This window comes from Trematomus bernacchii, unplaced genomic scaffold, assembly GCF_902827165.1.
Source record: "Trematomus bernacchii unplaced genomic scaffold, fTreBer1.1, whole genome shotgun sequence".
NCBI classification, from domain to species: domain Eukaryota; kingdom Metazoa; phylum Chordata; class Actinopteri; order Perciformes; family Nototheniidae; genus Trematomus; species Trematomus bernacchii.
Genome location: NW_022988007.1, coordinates 4,276,793 through 4,296,515, shown reverse-complemented (window position 1 = coordinate 4,296,515; position 19,723 = coordinate 4,276,793). Strand labels below are relative to the sequence as shown.

The following is a 19,723-nucleotide window of genomic DNA, read 5'->3' as shown; positions in this document are numbered from 1 at the left end:
GAAAAAGGGGGGATAGGATATACATCAGACAATATGTATGTGAGATTATTACGTTTTTAAGAGAAATGTATCAATTTAAAATACTAGCTTTGGCTATTTTTTGTTTTGTTTTGTTTTGTTTGTTGCTTTTAAGAGAAATTGATACATTTAAAATAATCTAGCTTTGTTTATTTTTTTGTTTTGTTTGTTTGTTGTTTTTTTGTTTTATTTTTGTTCTATTTTTTTATTTTTTATTTTATTTTTTGTTTATTGTTTTCTGCATAGTCTCTTGTCCACACTCCAGTCTAGTTGGTGCCGCCAATAAACACTAAAGAAGTAGAAGAGATGAGTTCAAAACCATATTTCCAGCAACTTAAGGGCTTGGTATGAGACTTCTCCACACAGGTTGCTGACGCCAAAGGGAGACCCGAGAATCACGAGGCCAACACAGCAGAGTTCATCTGGTTGAAGGCCATCAGGCCTAAGTGGCTCAACCCCAGGTTTTCCGGCCCCTACAGAGTGACCCAAAGACCTCCCATGCCGTCCGCCTAGATGGAAAGGGAGACAACTGGTACCACTGGAGCCAGTGTGCGGTCGGGAAAAACACCTGCGAGGACCCTAGACGACATCAGGACAGATCTGGCCCTCGTCAAGGCAGTCGACCCAGGAGGCGCCATCAGCGGACCGGAGGAGGAGGATCAGGACATCTCTCCAGCAGTCGACCCGGAAGCCGCCATCAGCGGGCCGGAGGAGGAGGATCGGGACATCTCTCCAGCATCAACCCGGAGGCCGCCATCAGCGGGCCGGGGGAGGACAATCCGGACACATCTCTCTAGAAGGCAGCTCAGAAGCGGCCGTCAGCGGGCTGGGGGGACGAAGACACCAGCAAACCAAGACGGCACAGAGAACTCCATTTCCCGCTGAAACAGGTTGATATAGCCGGTGTGGAACTTTGTCTGAAGAATCCATTTTTTGGAGGAACTTTCAACTTTATTTTTATATCCCATAATTTAAGGGATTTGTATTTTTTATTCTACAGAACTATGTGTTACCAAAAGAGGGAAAAGTTTAATAATGTCTTTTCTAATTTCTGTGGCTACTTTTATTGCCATTTTAGTGACATGTGGTTGTTGTTGTGTGCCTTGTATCCGCTCATTGTGTGTTAGACTCATCAGTTCCACCATTGAGGGAAAAGTGCCCCTTCCCCTTCTTACCAGATGCCCTTGTTGGCCTATGCGTCGGAGGGGGAAGAGTACGATGACTCAGCTGACAAGGACGAACTTTTTTAGACATATTTTATTTCTCCCTCCACTGTCATAAAAAGTTGTTGTTGTGGACTGTTCCTAAAGGTTTAAAGTGCTCTAAATCCCAGCTTCTGATGGATTTATATAAATGTTGGGACAGACACAGTAGAAAAAAAATGACAGTGGTAATGTTTCAAATGCTATATGTTGATCTCGTGAGGTGAGATCAAAAGAGGGATTGAAGTAAAAAGATATGATTCTACACTGTATTGAAGTAAACATGTATTATTTTGAATTGTATTTTAGTGAACATGTATTGTTTGAACTGTTTTAAGTAATCACAACTGTTTTAGGTAATCACAACGGTTTTGGGTAATCACATATATAGAAATGATATTCTTACTTTCAACTCACTGACCCAGAGATCCTGTTTCACACACACACCGCTCCTTTTCACCCCTACACACAGATGTTCTTTTTAAGGTCGTTAAAGACATCATTATATTTGTGCACAAAGGTTTAATTGTATGAGAAAGAATAATTTATGTGAAAAACTCCCATGGCAAAGTAAGGGAGTGAATACCGGGGCAGAGATAAAGATTGACTTTTGACCTTGTGAAACTTTAGAATCTCACGTTCTGGTCAGAACTCTGATTCGCTGTATTGAACCCGACCAGGAGTGAATCCAACCAGTAAAAACACTTGGGGGATGTGAGCAGCTCATACAGCTCCTCCTCACGGACTCTCTCATTCGCTTTGGAGTAAAAGGGGAAGGGAAAAGTCAACACATCTCCGCCCCAAAATATGATTATGAATACTGTTGTTTTTTAGTGTAAAATGCTTCTGGTTTGTTGAAAGCTGGTGCTAGAAGACGGTAAACCGCATCACAAACCTGGAGTCCATACTTCTCGTTTTCTGAAAGCTGGTCTGTCTACCTGTAAAACCGCATCACAAGCCTGAATTCCGGAGTACTCTGTATAACTTGTATATGTGTTTGGTTTCCTACCAGTAAACTCAGATAATTGTTATAACTTTTGATTCCGGTGTTTTCAATTCCTTTCTTTATTTAATAGAGATTTCAGCCTCATCCAACGAACGGCGCGTAGCAGAGGGGGTGGCTATCAGCCACCACAATAGGTGTTCTGCTCCAACAGTTTCTACCCGTGGAAGCAATACAAATTATTCTGGATATAGTTAGATTCCACCTTCATGATTATGGATTGGTGAGTGAATTGTTTTATAACGCGACCCTTTTATTTATATTAGGTCTTAAAGTCTTTGCATAAATTTGTCTCATAAATATTTGTGTGAACATAATAATAATTTGTGTGTAAATATGTGATTTGTAAATGTAAAACACCATCCACAAATGCATTTAAAAGATTTGCAAACTCACAAATAAATTTGCAAATGTAAAACTGCAAATACGCTAAACATTTTCACAAATAAAAAAAAGATCTGTGAATACTATAATTAATTTACAAATAAACAAAAGGAATTTGTGAATATCTCTTTAACATTGACAACTTTCGATCAGGCATTTGTGAATCCATTTTGTATTTGTCAACCAAAAATGCGCTTGTGGATCTCAAATCTCTGCTTGTGGATCATCTTTTTACACACACAGAGTTTTGAGACAAACTGTCCGCCGGTCTCGACCGAAATCTGCTCGTGTCACACGGTTATTTTTGGAAACCACGTGATGGCCTGCTGATGACGACATTTCCGCATTTCAAGGTTTCAAAGTAAGAGCATGATGGCTTCCCTCTGGAATCGATGCTCGCAGCGCCATGTCGAAGTGCGCATATTCTACGTATTTATTCAGATCTTTTCGATTATAAGGACAAATATCATGCAGATAACCACCGAATCGCTGGAACTGTAGCTTTCCAGCGGTAAGGCCGCTCAAAGCAGCTTGACTTTGTGTTACACTGTGTGGGATTTGGTTGTATCGTATGTCGGTCAAGTAAATCTCGGCCGGGGTAGCTGCAGCTATGTTGGTGTGAAATGACAAATGGACACTCAAGAAATCACTAAGGACCTACCGACCAAGAAAAATACATAAACCACGTGTCTCCCATCAGTTAACGTATGTGAGGAAACAAGAGAAAGACTGAGAAAATGGCAAAAAAAAAACACAACAGTTACGGACGCGCTAGAGATTATCTTCGCTAGCACTCGTGAAAATGGAGCATCAGAACCAGAAGGCTTCGAATCTTCTTCTGAAGAAGAAGAATACAGGGACAACAAGGATCCATTTGGACATGGGTAAGTGTAAATATTACAGTAATAGTGTACTTTCACTTTGTGTGGAATACCGCTAAATGAACAATAGGTTTATTGAACTTTTTCTTGGGACAAAATAGACTCTCAAATAGTTAACTTTTACTCTGTGTAAACGTTTTTTATGTGTAAAAGTTGTTTTGATGTGTAAAAGTGAGGTTACATGTGTAGATGAAAAAATAATCGTTTATTCGTCCCACAACGGAGACATTTACAGTGGCTATAGACATGTATTTTACTGTTTTGTACAGAGGGGACTTTGTTATAGATCTATTTATATGTGTGTCTGTGATTTTATACTGAATGTATAGTAACTGGAAATACCTGTGTGTGTGTGTGTGTGTGCGAGAGAGAGAGACTCCTGCCCCACCTCCCAAACTTTATTTTTAGTTGTGCTTTGTTATTTGTGCTTAAGCAACATGCCACTTGAACTTTATTTCAATGAACTTAGTAGTAATTATTGTCCTACATTTTAATTTGTTTTACAGAGAGGTTTCACATCTGCCTGGCGGCAGACACAGGCGGCCCACAGGCGGCGTATATCCAGGAGCCAGAACCTCCAGCTGTGCCTGCCACCAGGTCAAGATACACCTCGGCACAAAGGCCTCCACCACAGCCACCACCATCAACCCAGCCAGCAAGGAGGTCTCGTAGAGCACACATAACTCCCACACAGCCACCAGCATCAACCCGGGACAATCAAACGTACCTCCCTCCAACACAGCCACCAGCAGCCCTGCACCATCACCATCACCTGCACAGCAGCCATCCCCACTGTCTTGGAAGACGGACAAAGACCCTGCCACTGCTCCCCCTGTCTTTACATTTATAATGAGTAGTTGGTAGAAAAAGTTCTGATATTGTAAATAGTAAGATTTTCCAGTTTCTTATATTTTTATAAATAGTTGGTTGAAAAAAAATATTCATAATAAATTGTTGGTTGAAAAAGAGTTCTAATGCTGAATTTGTATTTGTACACATCACACAACCTTGGTATGTCCCAGCTGTGGGGAAAGTAGATAAACAACTATTTTACTCAAAATTCGAATTTAAACATTTTCATTTTAGACATGAATTTCAAATGTATATACAGTGTTAGTCATATATTACACTACTTTTGTGAACCTAAGACTTTGGTAAACCAAATCTAAAACACCAGAAAAATTGATGACATGAGTAAGTCTGTGTTTTCACAAGAGTTTTGAAGATTTCAAAAAAATCGGATGTCAAATGTTCAGCTTTAGAGCTAATTATCTCATCACACAGTGCTCTAAGGTGAGTGACTTTATACCAAGAACAGACTGTCCTGAACATTTTGATATGTAACACATGTATAATAAGTACATTTAAAAGGTGATTTAAGGACACATCTTTGTAACTTTGACCCGCTTGAATGAATACATACAAAGTATGAAGAAAGAGTTATCTCTGGGGCTGCTTCGCGCCAGATGTAGCCCCCCGGGACCCGAAAGTGGCGTAGCCTAAGTAGCCTACTTCAACAACATCAATGCATACGAATGTGCTCGAAATAGGCTGTATTGAACAAATAAACACAAACTATCACTATAACATGATGGTGATAAAGAATGCACCTAACGTATAGTAATACAAAAACGGCACATTAAACAAACCATCATGCTCTTACTTTGAAACCTTGAAATCCGGAAATGTCATCATCAGCAGGCCATCACGTGGTTTCCGAAAATAACCGAGTGACACGAGCAGATTTCGGTCGAGACCGGCAGGAAAGTTTGTCTCAAAACTCTGTGTGTGTAAAAAGACGATCCACAAGCAGAGATTTGAGATCCACAAGCAGAGATTTGAGATCCACAAGCGCATTTTTGGTTGACAAATACAAAATGGATTCACAAATGCCTGCTCGAAAGTTGTCAATGTTAAAGAGATATTCACAAATTCCTTTTGTTTATTTGTAAATTAATTATAGTATTCACAGATCTTTTTTTAATTTGTGAAAATATTTAGCGTATTTGCAGATCCGTTTTACATTTGCAAATTTATTTGTGAGTTTGCAAATCTTTTAAATGCATTTGTGGATGGTGTTTTACATTTACAAATCACATATTTACACACAAATAATTTTTATGTTCACACAAAAATTTACGAGACAAATCTATGCCCATAGGGCATCACTTTGATGGACAGGTACGTGGCTCACTGTCAGCTAACAGCAACTTGTCCACTCTGCTAGGCTACAACGTTAGCTAGTTGTAGTTACTGTACTTGACCCTTTAGCCGTGTTCGTGGTGATTGTGCCTTTTAGGGAATGTTGTTACAAATACCAGACAATTAAAATGTCGTGCTGTGCGGTTGAATGTACTAACAGAGCTTCCAAGAAGTCTACTCTCAGCTTTTTTCGGTGAGTAAAATGATAATATTATACATGTTAACCCCGTTAGCAGGTGTTTGTGTGCTTGTTAGCTTAGCTTGTTATATAGCTTATTAGCCAGCTAAGGAAGTAACCCTTTATACATATATATATATACAGTTTAGTTTATGATTCAGCCTTGGGTAAGACTTTTATAGTCTATGGCTATGACGCCCATAATGCTAAACGGGAGTGTTGGGGATAGGGTGGCCATCCGTCCGGTTTTAGGTCGGACAGTCCGGTTTTCAATGTTTGTGCCCGTCTGCAGGCGCAGCCTTGAGCCGGACGCTCATTTGTCCTCCTTTTGAGGTCATCCCTATTTTATACTTTTAGGGTATAAAAAATAGACAATTATACAAAGAAATACAAAAAATAAGTTATGTGTAAGTATATATCCCCGTAAGACTTGTGGTCTTACAAATTATTGGCTGAATGCGATGTCAAATAAATATCTTGTATTTCATTGGTTAATAAACGTAAACAATTAGCCATGTGCTTCTTGAGGTCACGTTCACGGCAGGGCACTGTGACACAGAGTGACGTTAGCGCTAGCTGACTAGCTCATGAGCCAACTCCACCTAGTTAGCGGTAGGGTTAAACCGCAGAAATGCCGAAACGAAAGACTTCATTTAAAGGAGACATGTCATGCTTTTCCGGTTATTACCCGTCCCCTTGTGTGTTATGAAGGTTTTTATGCATGTAAACGGTGTGCAGAGTCACAAACCCTCAAAGTAGACCCTGTAGCGAGTAAAACTCTAACACAGAAAATACCTCCCCAAAACGCCTCGTTGGAGATATGTCATTGTCCATTTGATTCTTCCGGGTACAGCATAATGTCAACCCGTACCCGGAACGAAATGGACCAATCCGTGGAGCCGTTACATTACGTCCGCGGAGCCGTTACGTTAAGCCCCCGCTGATTGGTCCAAATTGACCAATCCACGGACTTCCTCACACACACACACAGTGCAGGCAGCTCTGCTGATTTCTCCTCCCTGCAGGCTGATAACAGACAGTTGGGATCGCGGCGAAATTCTCTCTGCAGACCCATTCTCACAGCGTTTATCAACCTTTTTCTTACTCAATATCAAGCCACACTTATTGTTTTTACTTCGGCTGTGAGTTTGTGTGCTCAGGATGAGTTTCGCTGTGTTTCGCTGTGTATCGCTAAACAAGGAAACAACACCTCCACGGAGCTCAGCGCGATTCACAACGTCCCGACCAATCAGAGCACACTGTGCTCACAGGGAGGGTGGGGGCTGGAGCTATTGGAGCTACAATGAGCCGTTAAAGGCAGAGTGAAATTCAGTGAATACACGTAGTTTACAGAGATGCTGTATGAGAAACCAATGTGAGTTTGGAAAATTGCACAATATAAATCTATTCTAGTAGACCTCAACAATGGAATTATGATCAGTGGAAATGGCCATGACATGTCTCCTTTAATCCTGAATGGTCGAAAGAGCATGGATTCCTCACAAAAAGCCGAAAGGACGACTTCCATGCTTTTTGCACGTTGTGTCGTTGCGATGTGGACGTAAGCAGCAAAGGAAAAGGTGCTGTCGACAGACATGCTAACACAGATAAGCACAAAAGCAACGATCAAAGCGCAGGTGCCTCTTCACTTTTATCGTTTTTCCGTGAAGTTTCAAGATGACAAAATCTCCGCTGCAGAACTTTGTAAAGTTTATCATGCCATCAAGCATCACCAGTCATCAGAGGTGGGGACTCGAGTCACATGACTTGACTCGAGTCAGACTCGAGTCGCATATTTTTTTACTTGAGACTTGCTTGACTAACATTGATAAAAGACTTGACTTGACTTTGACTTGGTATTCATGACTTGAGACTTGACTTAAGCTTGAGACAGATGACTTGAAAGGACTTGACTGTTTAAAATTAAATATTTGCGTTTGTTTTTGTAGTGAGATATTACGTTTAGTTTTTTCGAAAAACGTGATTGGGTGATTATAGCGCCATGCGCGCAAACCTGGCAACCCACTAGACGGCAGGAGTGTCAGTTAACATGGCAGCGGCTAGCGTTACTCCAAAAATAGTGAAGTTTGGATTCAAGGATTATGTTGTCGATGACGCTAATAAGAAGAGAACAGCGGTATGCAGGGTCTGCAGCATAAAGATCAGTGACACGACCACCACAACATCCAACTTCATTCATGTAGTTTGGTCACTACAAACTGTCATGTCACTACAAAAAACCCCACAGAGAAAGGTGCTTGAATGTGTTGTGTTAGCTAGAAAGCTAACGTTAAGTTTAAGCTACGTTGGACTTGGTTTCAAATCGATTAAGCATTGCAAAGAGAAGACAAAACGGTAAATGAACACTAGAACCGCCAAGGGATTCATTTTGACTAACCCTGATACTGACGGGCTGTCAGGAGAGAGAGAGAGAGAGAGGAAAAGAGATGCCTCGTTTATTTCCCCTGTGTTATTATCAGAAGTTACTGTAAACTTTTGAATAATGTAGTTCATCTACTTTTAGTAGTTTGTTTAAATGTTTTAATTATGTTGTTTTTGTTTGTAGAAGTGCATCATTCCTTGATATATTGTAAAATGAATCTGAACTTTTTGATCTGTTATGATGATAAACTGAAGCAATTTCAAAATTAACCCAATTAAGTGAGTTTTAAATCGTCCTACTTAGTTTATAAGGAAATTATGAAGAGGAACAAACTAAATGATTTGAAAATTATATCTATGTAGGTGCTGACGCTGTTGGCGGTTCTAGTGTTAACATACATTTAAATTAAATATGTGTAATGGCAAATATATGATTTTCTTACCTGGAATTCTGCCTTTTTGAACAGACTTTTTCATTGAGTCCTAGCTTTATTGTCTGCAGTTCTAGGGTTAATATGAATCTAATATGATTGCCATCGGTCTAAATTAGATTTCAAATGATTAACTGTGTATGTAATGAAGATCATAGTGTGGGTTAAATCCATTTTCATAACCACTGTCTTTTAACTGATTTAAATGCGGAAACTGGGCTTATTCATCAGAATTTCGTATGACTTGACTTGACTTGCTTGACCTGAGCAATGACTTGACTTGCTTGACTCTCACCACAGTGACTTGGGACTTGCTTGATACTTGTAGGTCAAGACTTGAGACTTGCTCATGACTTGCACATGTAGGACTTACTCCCACCTCTGCCAGTCATACAGGAGTGTAGACTGTGGAATAAAAGTTGATCGCACAATCTACAACGACTCATCAATAGCAAAAGAGATGACCTGTGGAAAAACAAAAGCCAAAGCTTTGTGCGAAAATGTCCTAGCACCCTACTCTGTCCAGATGCATGTGGATTATATAAACGAAAATGAACTGCATTATTCAGTGGCAAGTGATGCATCAAACAAAGGTACGATCAAGTGTTTCCCCATTGTACTGAGATATTTTCACTTTGAGGAGGGCGTGCAACATGCACTGTTGGATTTTTACAGTGATAGCAACGAAAGGTGAGAAGCTATAACAAATCAGCTGCTATCTAAACTGGAGATGTCTGGACTAGATGTGAAAAAAATTTCAGCATATGCAGCAGACAACGCCAGTGTTAACTATGGAAAACACAACAGTGTTTATCAGAAACTGAAACTGGCTCAAAAAGACGTGCTCGCTGCAAACTGTTTAGCCCATATTCTGCACAATGCAACAAGATATGCAGCAAGCAACTTGGATATTGACATTGAAAATGTTGTGCTTAAGGTGTATAGCCATTTTAGCATCTCAGCTAGCAGAACGGCGCAGTTGAAGGAATTCTGCGAGTTTGTGGAAGTGGAGGAATGCAATCTGCTGCGGCATGTTGTCACGAGATGGTTGTCTCTGCTGCCATCTATTGACAGAATCCTGAAGTGTTGGAGACCCCTGACCAGCTACTTTCAGAGTCTAGGTGAGGAGGAATGCTCCAAGATTTTGTGGAAATGCTTTGGAGAGGAGGGCAACGAAGTATCTGAGATGTATTTTCTCTTCCTCAGTCACATTCTGAAAGTGTTTTCAGACTGCATTGAAGCACTTGAGGCCAAATCATTCAGCATAACCTCTGTGTTTAAGGTAATGACTGAACTGAAAGGGAAACTTGAGAGAAGGTTAAAGGACACATTTTTTGGCTTTGCTGTGAACAACAAACTCAAGCAGCTAACCCCTGATCTGGCAAAGAAATGTGAGGCTGATTTTGTTGTTTTCTATGAAAGAGCCAAGAAATACGGGAGTGAAAGGTATGACTTCTCTGAGAACAGCTTTCATAGTAAAGTGTCAAAGCTTGGCCTCACAACTGCTGTGTCCTATGGAGAATACATGTATTGAATGTGTGAGTGTATAAAGCGGCGCCGTTTCCGACAGGCAAGGCAGGCAAGTCCTTGGACCAGAAGGGGGCCCCCAAAGAAGGTAGATTAAGAAGGTCCACAGCAACGACAACATGGTACACCCTTTCATTTACTGCAACGACATGTCGGGAAACCCCCTCAAGGGGGCCCCATGCATAGCGCGCCATAAGAAATTGCTTCTTAATTTCAGTTTCGTTTCAGGGGGGGGGGGGGGGGGGTGACTTTACTGGCATTGATCCGGACCAGTGACCTTGTATAAAGTTCACAAGTGGACCTTTAATAAAATAGTTTGAGTACCCCTGGTCTAAGTTATCTCAGTGGGTCTCAGGCTGCTTTTACACGGGAACGTTTGCGTTTATGCACAGTATGCGCTTTCAAAAAAGTATTCCGTTCACATGCATTCGTTTCATTTAACGTGGCTGTTCAAACGAGACTACTGGAAACGCTGTAGTACATATGCCGGGACTGTAAGTGGCGCTGTAACTTCCGCCACAAAATACACCAAAAGCAGCGAAGAAGACCCCGGAGCAGCCCCGCAGCAATGTTGCCATGGCTACCCTTCTGTTTATGCCCCGCGGTGGATTTAGCAACATGTAGTAGTTCATGTAATTCTCCATGTCCACTTGTTGCTGATGGTTGTGGTAGAGGAGCTGTAGATTTTGCACTAACATCTGTAGTATGGTCGAGCTGTAGATGTTGTACTAACATCTGTAGCATGGTCAGTAGCAGTAGCACTAGCAGTAGCTACTGACAGTAGCTACTGGCCATGCTACAGCAGTGAGCAGCAGAGGCGGGGAGAGGCGGGGCTATCGTTATTTTTTCAGGAAATATTCGTATAGAGGCGATTACACGGACTCGTTTGACCCCCCAGAGCGTTTCGTTTGCAAATCTATCCACCTTGGGACCCGTTATCGTTTGTGGGGTCCGTTTGTTACGGCCTCGTGTAAATAATAGGGCTATACGCAAGAGAAACTATGCAGATACAAGCCGTTTCGTTCTCGTGTAAATGTGGCCTCAAACGGTTTGGTCACAAATGATTCAAAAGATTATTTCCGCGGCACACGTTTATATGATCATTATAGTTATAAAAAAAATAAAGAGAATAAAGGAAAAACAGTTATGAAATACTATATGGCAGTAAAACAAGAATAGAATTTAAAAGGGGAGTGATTTGTAAAATATCCTTAAAGAAAAAGTCAATCTGTTTACAGTTCTGTTTCAAATGGGTGTTGAGAGATGTATCCATAGATCTCTTAATGTTGCTCTCAAAGTGCACCAGATTGATGCTTTTAACTTCAATATTTAAAAACAAATCTTCCCGGGGGAGCATCCCCCCGGACCCCCCTAGAAGAGGTTAGGTCCCCCCCCCCCACTCATAAAAAATAGCACTTTACCCCTGCCTATATGCCGTGAGCTGATTATCGAGCCTTCATTGTAACAGTCGCGGGTATACTGTGTGTGTGTGTGTGGGGAGTGTTGTAGTAGAATATTCCCATACATGCCAACATTTCCAAATCCAAAAGAGGTAGGTTTGCGCGCGGCAAATGTGCACGCCCAAATTAGGTAATCAAAAGAAATGGAACCCCAGTAATTACATGTATAAACCATGTATTTAACATATATTGCCATTTAACATCATTTTATGCATTTTTCAGAAAAAGTGGTAGTTTGGTAAACAGTGACATCAACGACATGTTTGGTCTGTAAAATGCCCGAAAAGTAAAAGAATGGGAGATAAATATCCCAAAGTCTCCACATTTTATTATATTTTTAATGTGTTTCTGGTCCTCTTTCAGTTGCATTGTTGGAGAAGCCTGTGACATAAGATTTTCAACAACATAATTACTCTGTAGCTATGTTAGTTTGACAATAAAGAACCTTGAACCTTGACAGTGTAGATCAGGGGTGCCCAACCTTTTTTGAACCGAGAGCTACTTTTAAAGTTGCCAGTCTGCCGAGATCTACCAGTCCAAATAGAGAGGCGTAGCCATTACTGACAGCCTACTACCAGGTAAATACACACTTCTACTTGTATAAAACTGACCTTTGTACGATTAATACTTCATAAAATACTGCAGATCCTTTATCTTACCTCTTTCTAATCTACACACATACAAGTATTTAACTGAAGTTACACAACAGTGTTGTTGATACAGAGTTGGAGTTTATTCACACGTCACAAACTACAGTAATGTTTTCAAGAAACATTGAACAGTGCTGCCACATATGACACAGGAAAAAAAGAAAAGACTGAACCCTTTCTTTGCCATTATATAAAAATAGTGTTGCTACAAAAGTATAAATTAGGCTTACTAATAAGACAACTCAGATCTGAAGCTACACAGGAATCTGCTGCCAGAGTGCAATAAAAAAGACAACATTTATAGAATCAAACCCTTTTTTGTTGCATTTTAGTAGAGTATAAAAAGAAATGCCTTTAAAATAGGATGCAAGCAACACTAGTTTCTTAACCTGAATTGATAATAGACTATAATCAATTTAAACAGAACAGATCTTAAAGTTTGCATTCTTATACCATTTTGTACAATAATTATAATGAATAAGTTCAAACAAACTAAAACTTACAGCTGATTAATAACGGTATCTAACTTGAGTTTTTATTATATCAAAAACCTGTTGAAATGCTACTGTTATTTGTACTGTCCCCAAAAAGCGCCTCGGCAGCCTCCAGGAATGCTTCTTTCACAACTTCGCCGTCTTTGAAAGACTTCATGTGTTTCGCAAGAACGTGACTGACACGATAAGATGCTATGGTAGCAGCCTTGCTCTTGTTGTTGGGCCTGGTGAAAATGGACTGCTGTGCATTTAGCTGTCCTTTCAGGTCCCTCACCTTTTGGGAGCGTAGGGCAGAATTAGGAGGGAATTCCGTCTCGTAGCGTTTGTGCACTGTTTTGAAATGCCGCTCCTAAATTACCCTTCTTCGATAAAGCCACGCTCGCATTGCAGATGAGAGACAGATGGACTTTGAATTGGAATAGATACAAAAATAATCATCCTCCCACTCGGAGTGAAAATTATATATTTGGGGCTCTTTTGCTTCTGCCATAATTGTGGTCTTGTGTGTGCGGACTGCACAGCAAACTAGTGCCCACTGACTACCAGCCACGCCCCGATACATGGGGTCACGCCAATCACAAAGCTTTGATGCGTTCAAGTGCATTATTCTGGCACAGGAAGATTATGTTATAGGACATTAACGATAAAACAGAATATTGTTGTTCTATTTTTAGACACATCTCGCGATCGACTGAAACACAGAGGACTGTTTGTATGATGGGATCACAGACACGCTGCAAACGGTGTCCGCCAAAAGTCGAGTCCAGTGTCTATGTAGTGTCATTTTTATTTGTTATAGTTTGGGAAGATTGAAAATCGGTAGGGAGAGTCAGCTAAGTCGGTAGGCGGTAGAAACATGTCAAAAGCGGTAGACTACCGCCCAAATCGGTAGGGTTGGCAGGTATGCATTCCACTGTAGCGCCGCCGCCACTGTGGGCTAAGCCCCGAATGTTTTCAGGTCCAGGCGACGCCCCTGGTGAGCCCATACTGGGCACAGCTGTCACAAACAAATGATGGTCCTGTTTGCCAACACACTATTCGGTGTGCAGATCACTTTGTACTACAAAGATAATCAGATTATGAATGAACATTCTGCGGTTAATCAACATTAAAATATATGTTATTATTAAAATAATATTCAACTGTTACCAGAACTTAGTGCAACTGTAGTGTCATGCTGTTCGGTTGTCTCCAGAGGTGGGACCAAGTCATTGTTTTGCAAGTCCGAGTCAAGTCTCAAGTCTTTGCGCTCAAGTCCGAGTCAAGTCTCAAGTCTTTGCGCTCAAGTCCAAGTCAAGTCTCAAGTCAGGATGGGCAAGTTCAAGTCAAGTCCAAGTCCTAAACTTTGACAAAACGAGTCTTAAACAAGTCCTTATGTGTTTTTCAACAAATGTAATGACATCGATCAACAGAATAATACTTAATAATCAAACTGCTCTTTATTAGTCACATTAATAATTTAATAATAAATGTTCTCTCTGCTGGTAAAGTAACGTGTTTTTCTTCTATTGTAAGAGGGATCAGTAAGGTTAGGCTACCGTGACGGTTTGATTCAGAAGGAGTTTAATGTATAAGATCCCTGATGTTGAGGTGACCAGAATGTTTATTTCCACTGTGTACAGCATGTTATAAGGGACCCACAACCTATCTTTATGCAAGGGATAATGTGCAGCGAGGCGTCTCTATGGGGAAAAGAACACCTGAATCTAGATCCCTCTGCAGGTGGTACTTTAACTGTATTTTGATGCTAATACTTTTGTACTTTTACTTGTAACATTTTGAATGCAGGATCTTTTATTGTAACCGAGTATTCCTACACTCTGGTACTGTTACTCAAGTACAAGATCTGAACTTCTCCCACCTCTGGCAATAAATCCTGAGTGGTTACCAAAAAAAAAACCCTGCTCTGAAGGTTATTTTCATTTTACAAATCCTGCACTCAGCTTTGCTTTCTCCAATATCATTGAAATGCAGCCAGATGCTGCTTCTTTTTTTGGTTTTCGCAAATTTCTTGACTTTTTCCGACGCGCTTGCATTTAAATCCGGCTCCCCGTCGCTCTGTGTAGCTGGCCTGTACCACTACACCTGCTGTCTTTGGAGCGTCTGCCCCCCACCCTTCTTTCACATAATGGTATGATCCTAGTGTGTCCTCGCATATGATTGGCCGCATGGTGGCTCAGCAAAATAAAGTCCCGCCCCTGCCTGCATGGATTCTCAGCAAGAGTTGCAGCGGCTGAAGATTCTGCTCTCCCCGACGGGAGTCTGCTCTTCTAACGGCAGCTCGCGATCGGCGTGTTGGAGAACCCTGAATTAAATTATCAAGTCACCTCAAGTCAGAAGGCTCAAGTCCAAGTCAAGTCCCGAGTCATTGGTGTTCAAGTCCAAGTCGAGTCGCAAGTGTTTTGTGATTTTGTCAAGTCGAGTCCAAAGTCATCAAATTGGTGACTCGAGTCTGACTCGAGTCCAAGTCATGTGACTCGAGTCCACACCTCTGGTTGTCTCACTGCAAGAACCACTTTTACCACGTTTTTACAGACAATATGTAAAGACAAATGGTAGTAATTTTCACAAAGTAAAATAATAATTGCCTTAAATACATTGACATGTGAAAGCTGACAAAAAAATCATGTTGCTTGTTGCTTGGTCAAATCTAAATGTAACTTTTTGCAAGGAAGGAACAGTCAACTTCCCTGATGTCAGTATTTAGTCATGTTTAATGGAATGTATATCAGTGTATTATAGTTGTTACTTTATCTATTTAAACCAGAACGTTTCTCGATTCTTTGTACAGTATCAGCCAACACGATTTTACAATTTCTCTATTATTTTATTTGTTATTTTATATATGTGGGCCTTTATTATCTTTGTATAACCCAATGGATGTGCATTCACGTGCACGTGTGCAAATTCATGTGCTCATGTATACAGCTGGTGTCAAAATATTCGATTGTAGTCAATAAACTATAGCAAACAGCTAAATACAAACGAACAAAGATTTATTTTAAAATCATTAAAACGCTCAAGAGGGAAACATTCAGGAACACGTTGTTTATTATTATGACGTCAGCCGTCAACTTTGTCCGTGGTGCTGATCCAGAGACTGAATATAATGTAAAGCTGTTCTCCCGTGTCAGAGCTGCCTAAGTGTGGGGTGCCATTCCATTGCGTTGATCGGTTCCTGGAAAATAATGCTTCATCCTGCCACTGACCCGCCTCCCGCCAACAGCACTGACACAGAACCGGAAACCCCCGCCATGCCTTCACATTAAAGGAATAACATGTATCATTGTTGAGCGGAAGGGTCTTTAATGGGGAGATTACAACACTACTAACCTGAAACACTTAATTGAACAACACAATTTAATAACATGTGACTATGTAGAACCAAAATGCAAATCCAATGTAGCCTATGTTTGGTTGGTAGCTGTGTGGAAGCTTTATTTTGAAATGTGCAGCTGGATGTGTATCTATGATAGCTAGCTTCACACTGAGGGGCTGTAGGAAGCACCCTGTAGAGAGCGACCAGCTCAACTGCTTTAAAGACGTCTAAAACATGGAGGGTTGTTCTAAGTAAGGGATTACACGCTGGATACTTTCTGCCTCTCTCCACCTCCGGACACTCCTTCAGTGTGTGCGCTGCATGTGGACCGAGAGGACCGGGATCCCAGCAGACATCCCCTGGTGGTTTAGTAAGTTAGGACTTGTGTTTTTCCACGCTATTGATCCGTTCTGTTAGTTCCTGTTTAAAACACTTACTGTAGGACCGTGAGTTGGATCGTTAACGTTGGCTCGGTCACAGGACGGGGGGTTATACTACCTTAATAACACTCTTTTACACCAGATCAACACAACAAGACCAGCAGACCAATCTGGTTACAGTTCAAAATTGAATGAAACATATTGGTTTGATAATTACATGATCGTCAGTGGACAAAAACGTTTTCACATTTAAAAAAAGTTTTGGTTCCGTATAGCTTTACACGCCGCTGGACTGTAGGTGAAAGAGAGTATCCGTCTGAACAGTCCTACCAGCACATTCTATAACCAGGAACATCTGTAGAGAAACAGAAAGACCCCCCCCCCCCAGTGAGGGCGCCGGGGCGGGGTCTCAGCACTGATGTTAACGGTGCCTGGGGGTTACTTTTGTTAACGCACTAACAAATATAAAGCTCTTTTTCCTTTCATGTAAAAGTTGAAAAATTCTGTCTAAAAAACTATTGACAATAATGCTCACACAGAAAAAAACAGTCAGAGTGACTGGATAGGAACAACTGTATCTGATGTATAAGTTGAAAAAAGGGAACTGTCTCTTATCATTATTGTTTGGCTCAGTGTTTAGGACATGGCAACTGCTCTCAGTGGACGAAACCCTGGGGGGAGAGGACCTAACCGAAGCAAGGGCCGGATTTTAGGAATCATTGATGCTATCCAGGATGCAGTGGGGCCACCGAAGCAAGCAGCTGCTGACCGGAGGACTGTGGAGAAGACCTGGAAACTCATGGATAAAGTTGTAAGTTTGGAGTGATGAAGCTTGTCTGCTGCATGCTGGGAGGCACTTTGTTATAGATGCACATGGAAGGTAGAGCAAATGCTAATGTGTAATTACAGTATGTGTTCTCTGATCATGTTTTGATGGTGTATTCAATACATGCAAATATATGTTTCATATCCTCTAATGTTCTAAATCAAGGAGAGTCGTTAATTGTCTCTGACACTATGATAACTAATTGTTGATGTGAAAAAGAACAGCAGAACACTGATTTGTTGAACCGCATTCCACCGGATACTAAATAGAGAGAAGTGTGTCTTTGCAATAAAGATAATAAAGTAATACGATACATTATGGTATACTTTATTGTCCTTGTAAGGAAATCTGTTCCGGACCCTGTCTTGCAGTTCTACACACATTAAAAAAATCATACATACTACATGGTACACAATAAAATAATTTGACATCATAACACATGTCTTACAGATTAGTAAATCATTTCCATAATAGCTTACTCTTTACATATTTTACCATAGTTACATTTTAGAGTTTCCCTTTGAGCAGAGTAAGAGTTTGTTCAGTTAATAAGATTCAATCAATAAACATGTGATGCACCTTGGTGGCAGAGCCCTCTCAAATGTGTAAACAAAACATGTAAGGACATAAAACAAGCAGTAATTCATGTTTATTTTTTACCACAGGTCCGCCTCTGCCAAAATCCCAGACTCCAGCTGAAAAACAGTCCACCGTACATCCTGGATATCTTACCTGATGCCTACCAGCACCTGCGGCTCACTCTGGGAAAATATGAAGAGAACCAGAGACTCACACAGCTCAGTGAGAATGAGTTCTTCAAAGTCTACATTGATAGCCTTATGAGGAAATCTAAACGGGCCATCCGGCTTTTTAAAGAGGGAAAGGAGAGGATGTATGAGGATCAATCACAGGACAGGTAAGAGAACGTTTTTTATCTCGGTTAGTTTTTATTCTTCCCTTTTTCACTTTCTGACAATATTCATGCTATGTGGGTCACTGACTTGACCTACTTTGACCTCACAATGGAAAACCACTTTCAAATATTACAGATGAATTTATTACACAAGTTCTTAATTTCATTCAACGGACCAAGGTGCAGTCTGAACAGACCTGATGGAGCCGAAAGCAAACAGACTTGACTTTATAGAGCGGGAGCCCCTCGTAGTAAAGGGCACAAGAGTTAAAAGGGAGTTAAATAGACGGTCTGAAAGTAGTTTGAAATATTAGGCTGTAGATCTGTTTATTCTGATGCTGATGGTGATGATGATAGAATCTGAGGGATGAAACCCTCTTTAATGGTCACACATGCAGAGCACACAGCACACGCAGTGACATTTGGCCTCTACATTTGACCCATCCTAGTAGTAGGAGCAGTGGGCAGCTATTGTACAGCGGCCGGGGAGAATTGGGACTAGGGGGGAAGGGGGATGTTGATGATGATGATCCTATGGGAGTGGTTTCACCAGGGTTACAGGAAGGAAACCACAGTCATTTGCACGCTGCAACATAATACACAGATTTGGGTTTGTGGCATGTGTTCTTTTGTTCCATCCTCCCACTATGATGGAGATGTGTTAGACATGACCCTGAGTGACTCAGATTAAATAGAGAGTGGGAGGTGGAGATGGAAAAGAAGAAGAGAGGAGAGTCAGAGGGAGAATAGAGAGCAGGGGCATATTTAGCAGAAAGTAAATGTTACATTCAATTTTGGTTATCTGTGTAAAGCAGCCTCAGCTGCAGCACTTGCTTTTATTTTATGCTTTATTATAGCATTTAAAAAATGGCATGTTACTGTATCACTGGGATAGTCAATTATCTGACAACTTTAAGTCAAAATATAACTTCCCTTTCCCCAATCACTTTTTTACGATTATCACAACATTTTCTTTGTGTCACTGCTTGCATCATTTTCTCTTTAACAATGTTCTGAATGCATAATGAACTTTTTTGTGAACACATGGAGCAGTGAGTTGTATGAGAGATGTTGAAGTGCTGTATAGTAATGAGAAAGTATATGTGAATCCTGTTCTTTAAAGCTTTCATTCATTAAAGTTGGGGTAAAGCAGTGGTTCTCAAACTTTTTCTGTCAGGCCCCACCCTTTGGAGGAAAAAAAAAAGTCGGGCCCCCCCCAACACAAATAGTCACATAATGGGCCAAGTTAACATTTATTAAAATACATCAATATGAAAGTCAGCATTCCTTTAACCTGTTAAGCCCTGAGCCTGTTTTGCCTGTGGAGGTGTTCCAAATTCCAACATTTCTGCAGCAAGCTGCTCCCTGAAAGTCTTCTGTGTGTGTGGCTTTGTCCTGCTGGGGTCACTCGTCATCTTGTGCAGCTCCTTGTGGAGAATGAAGCTGTTCACCACGGCAATGTCCACAAAATGG

General features: G+C 40.9%; 1 protein-coding gene across 2 annotated transcripts in view; it reads left to right on the top strand.

Moving 5' to 3' along the window:
• The first annotated feature begins 16,313 nt into the window (after positions 1 to 16,313).
• The window catches only part of cblb (Cbl proto-oncogene B, E3 ubiquitin protein ligase), a 68,408-nt gene continuing 64,998 nt past the window's right edge, over positions 16,314 to 19,723 (top strand). For both annotated transcript variants that reach the window (XM_034117267.1, XM_034117266.1), the window contains exons 1-3: positions 16,314 to 16,501; positions 17,145 to 17,322; positions 18,003 to 18,253. In XM_034117267.1, the coding sequence (XP_033973158.1) occupies positions 17,155 to 17,322; positions 18,003 to 18,253 (419 nt within the window). In that variant the 5' untranslated portion in view covers positions 16,314 to 16,501; positions 17,145 to 17,154. The remainder of the gene's footprint in view (positions 16,502 to 17,144; positions 17,323 to 18,002; positions 18,254 to 19,723) is intronic.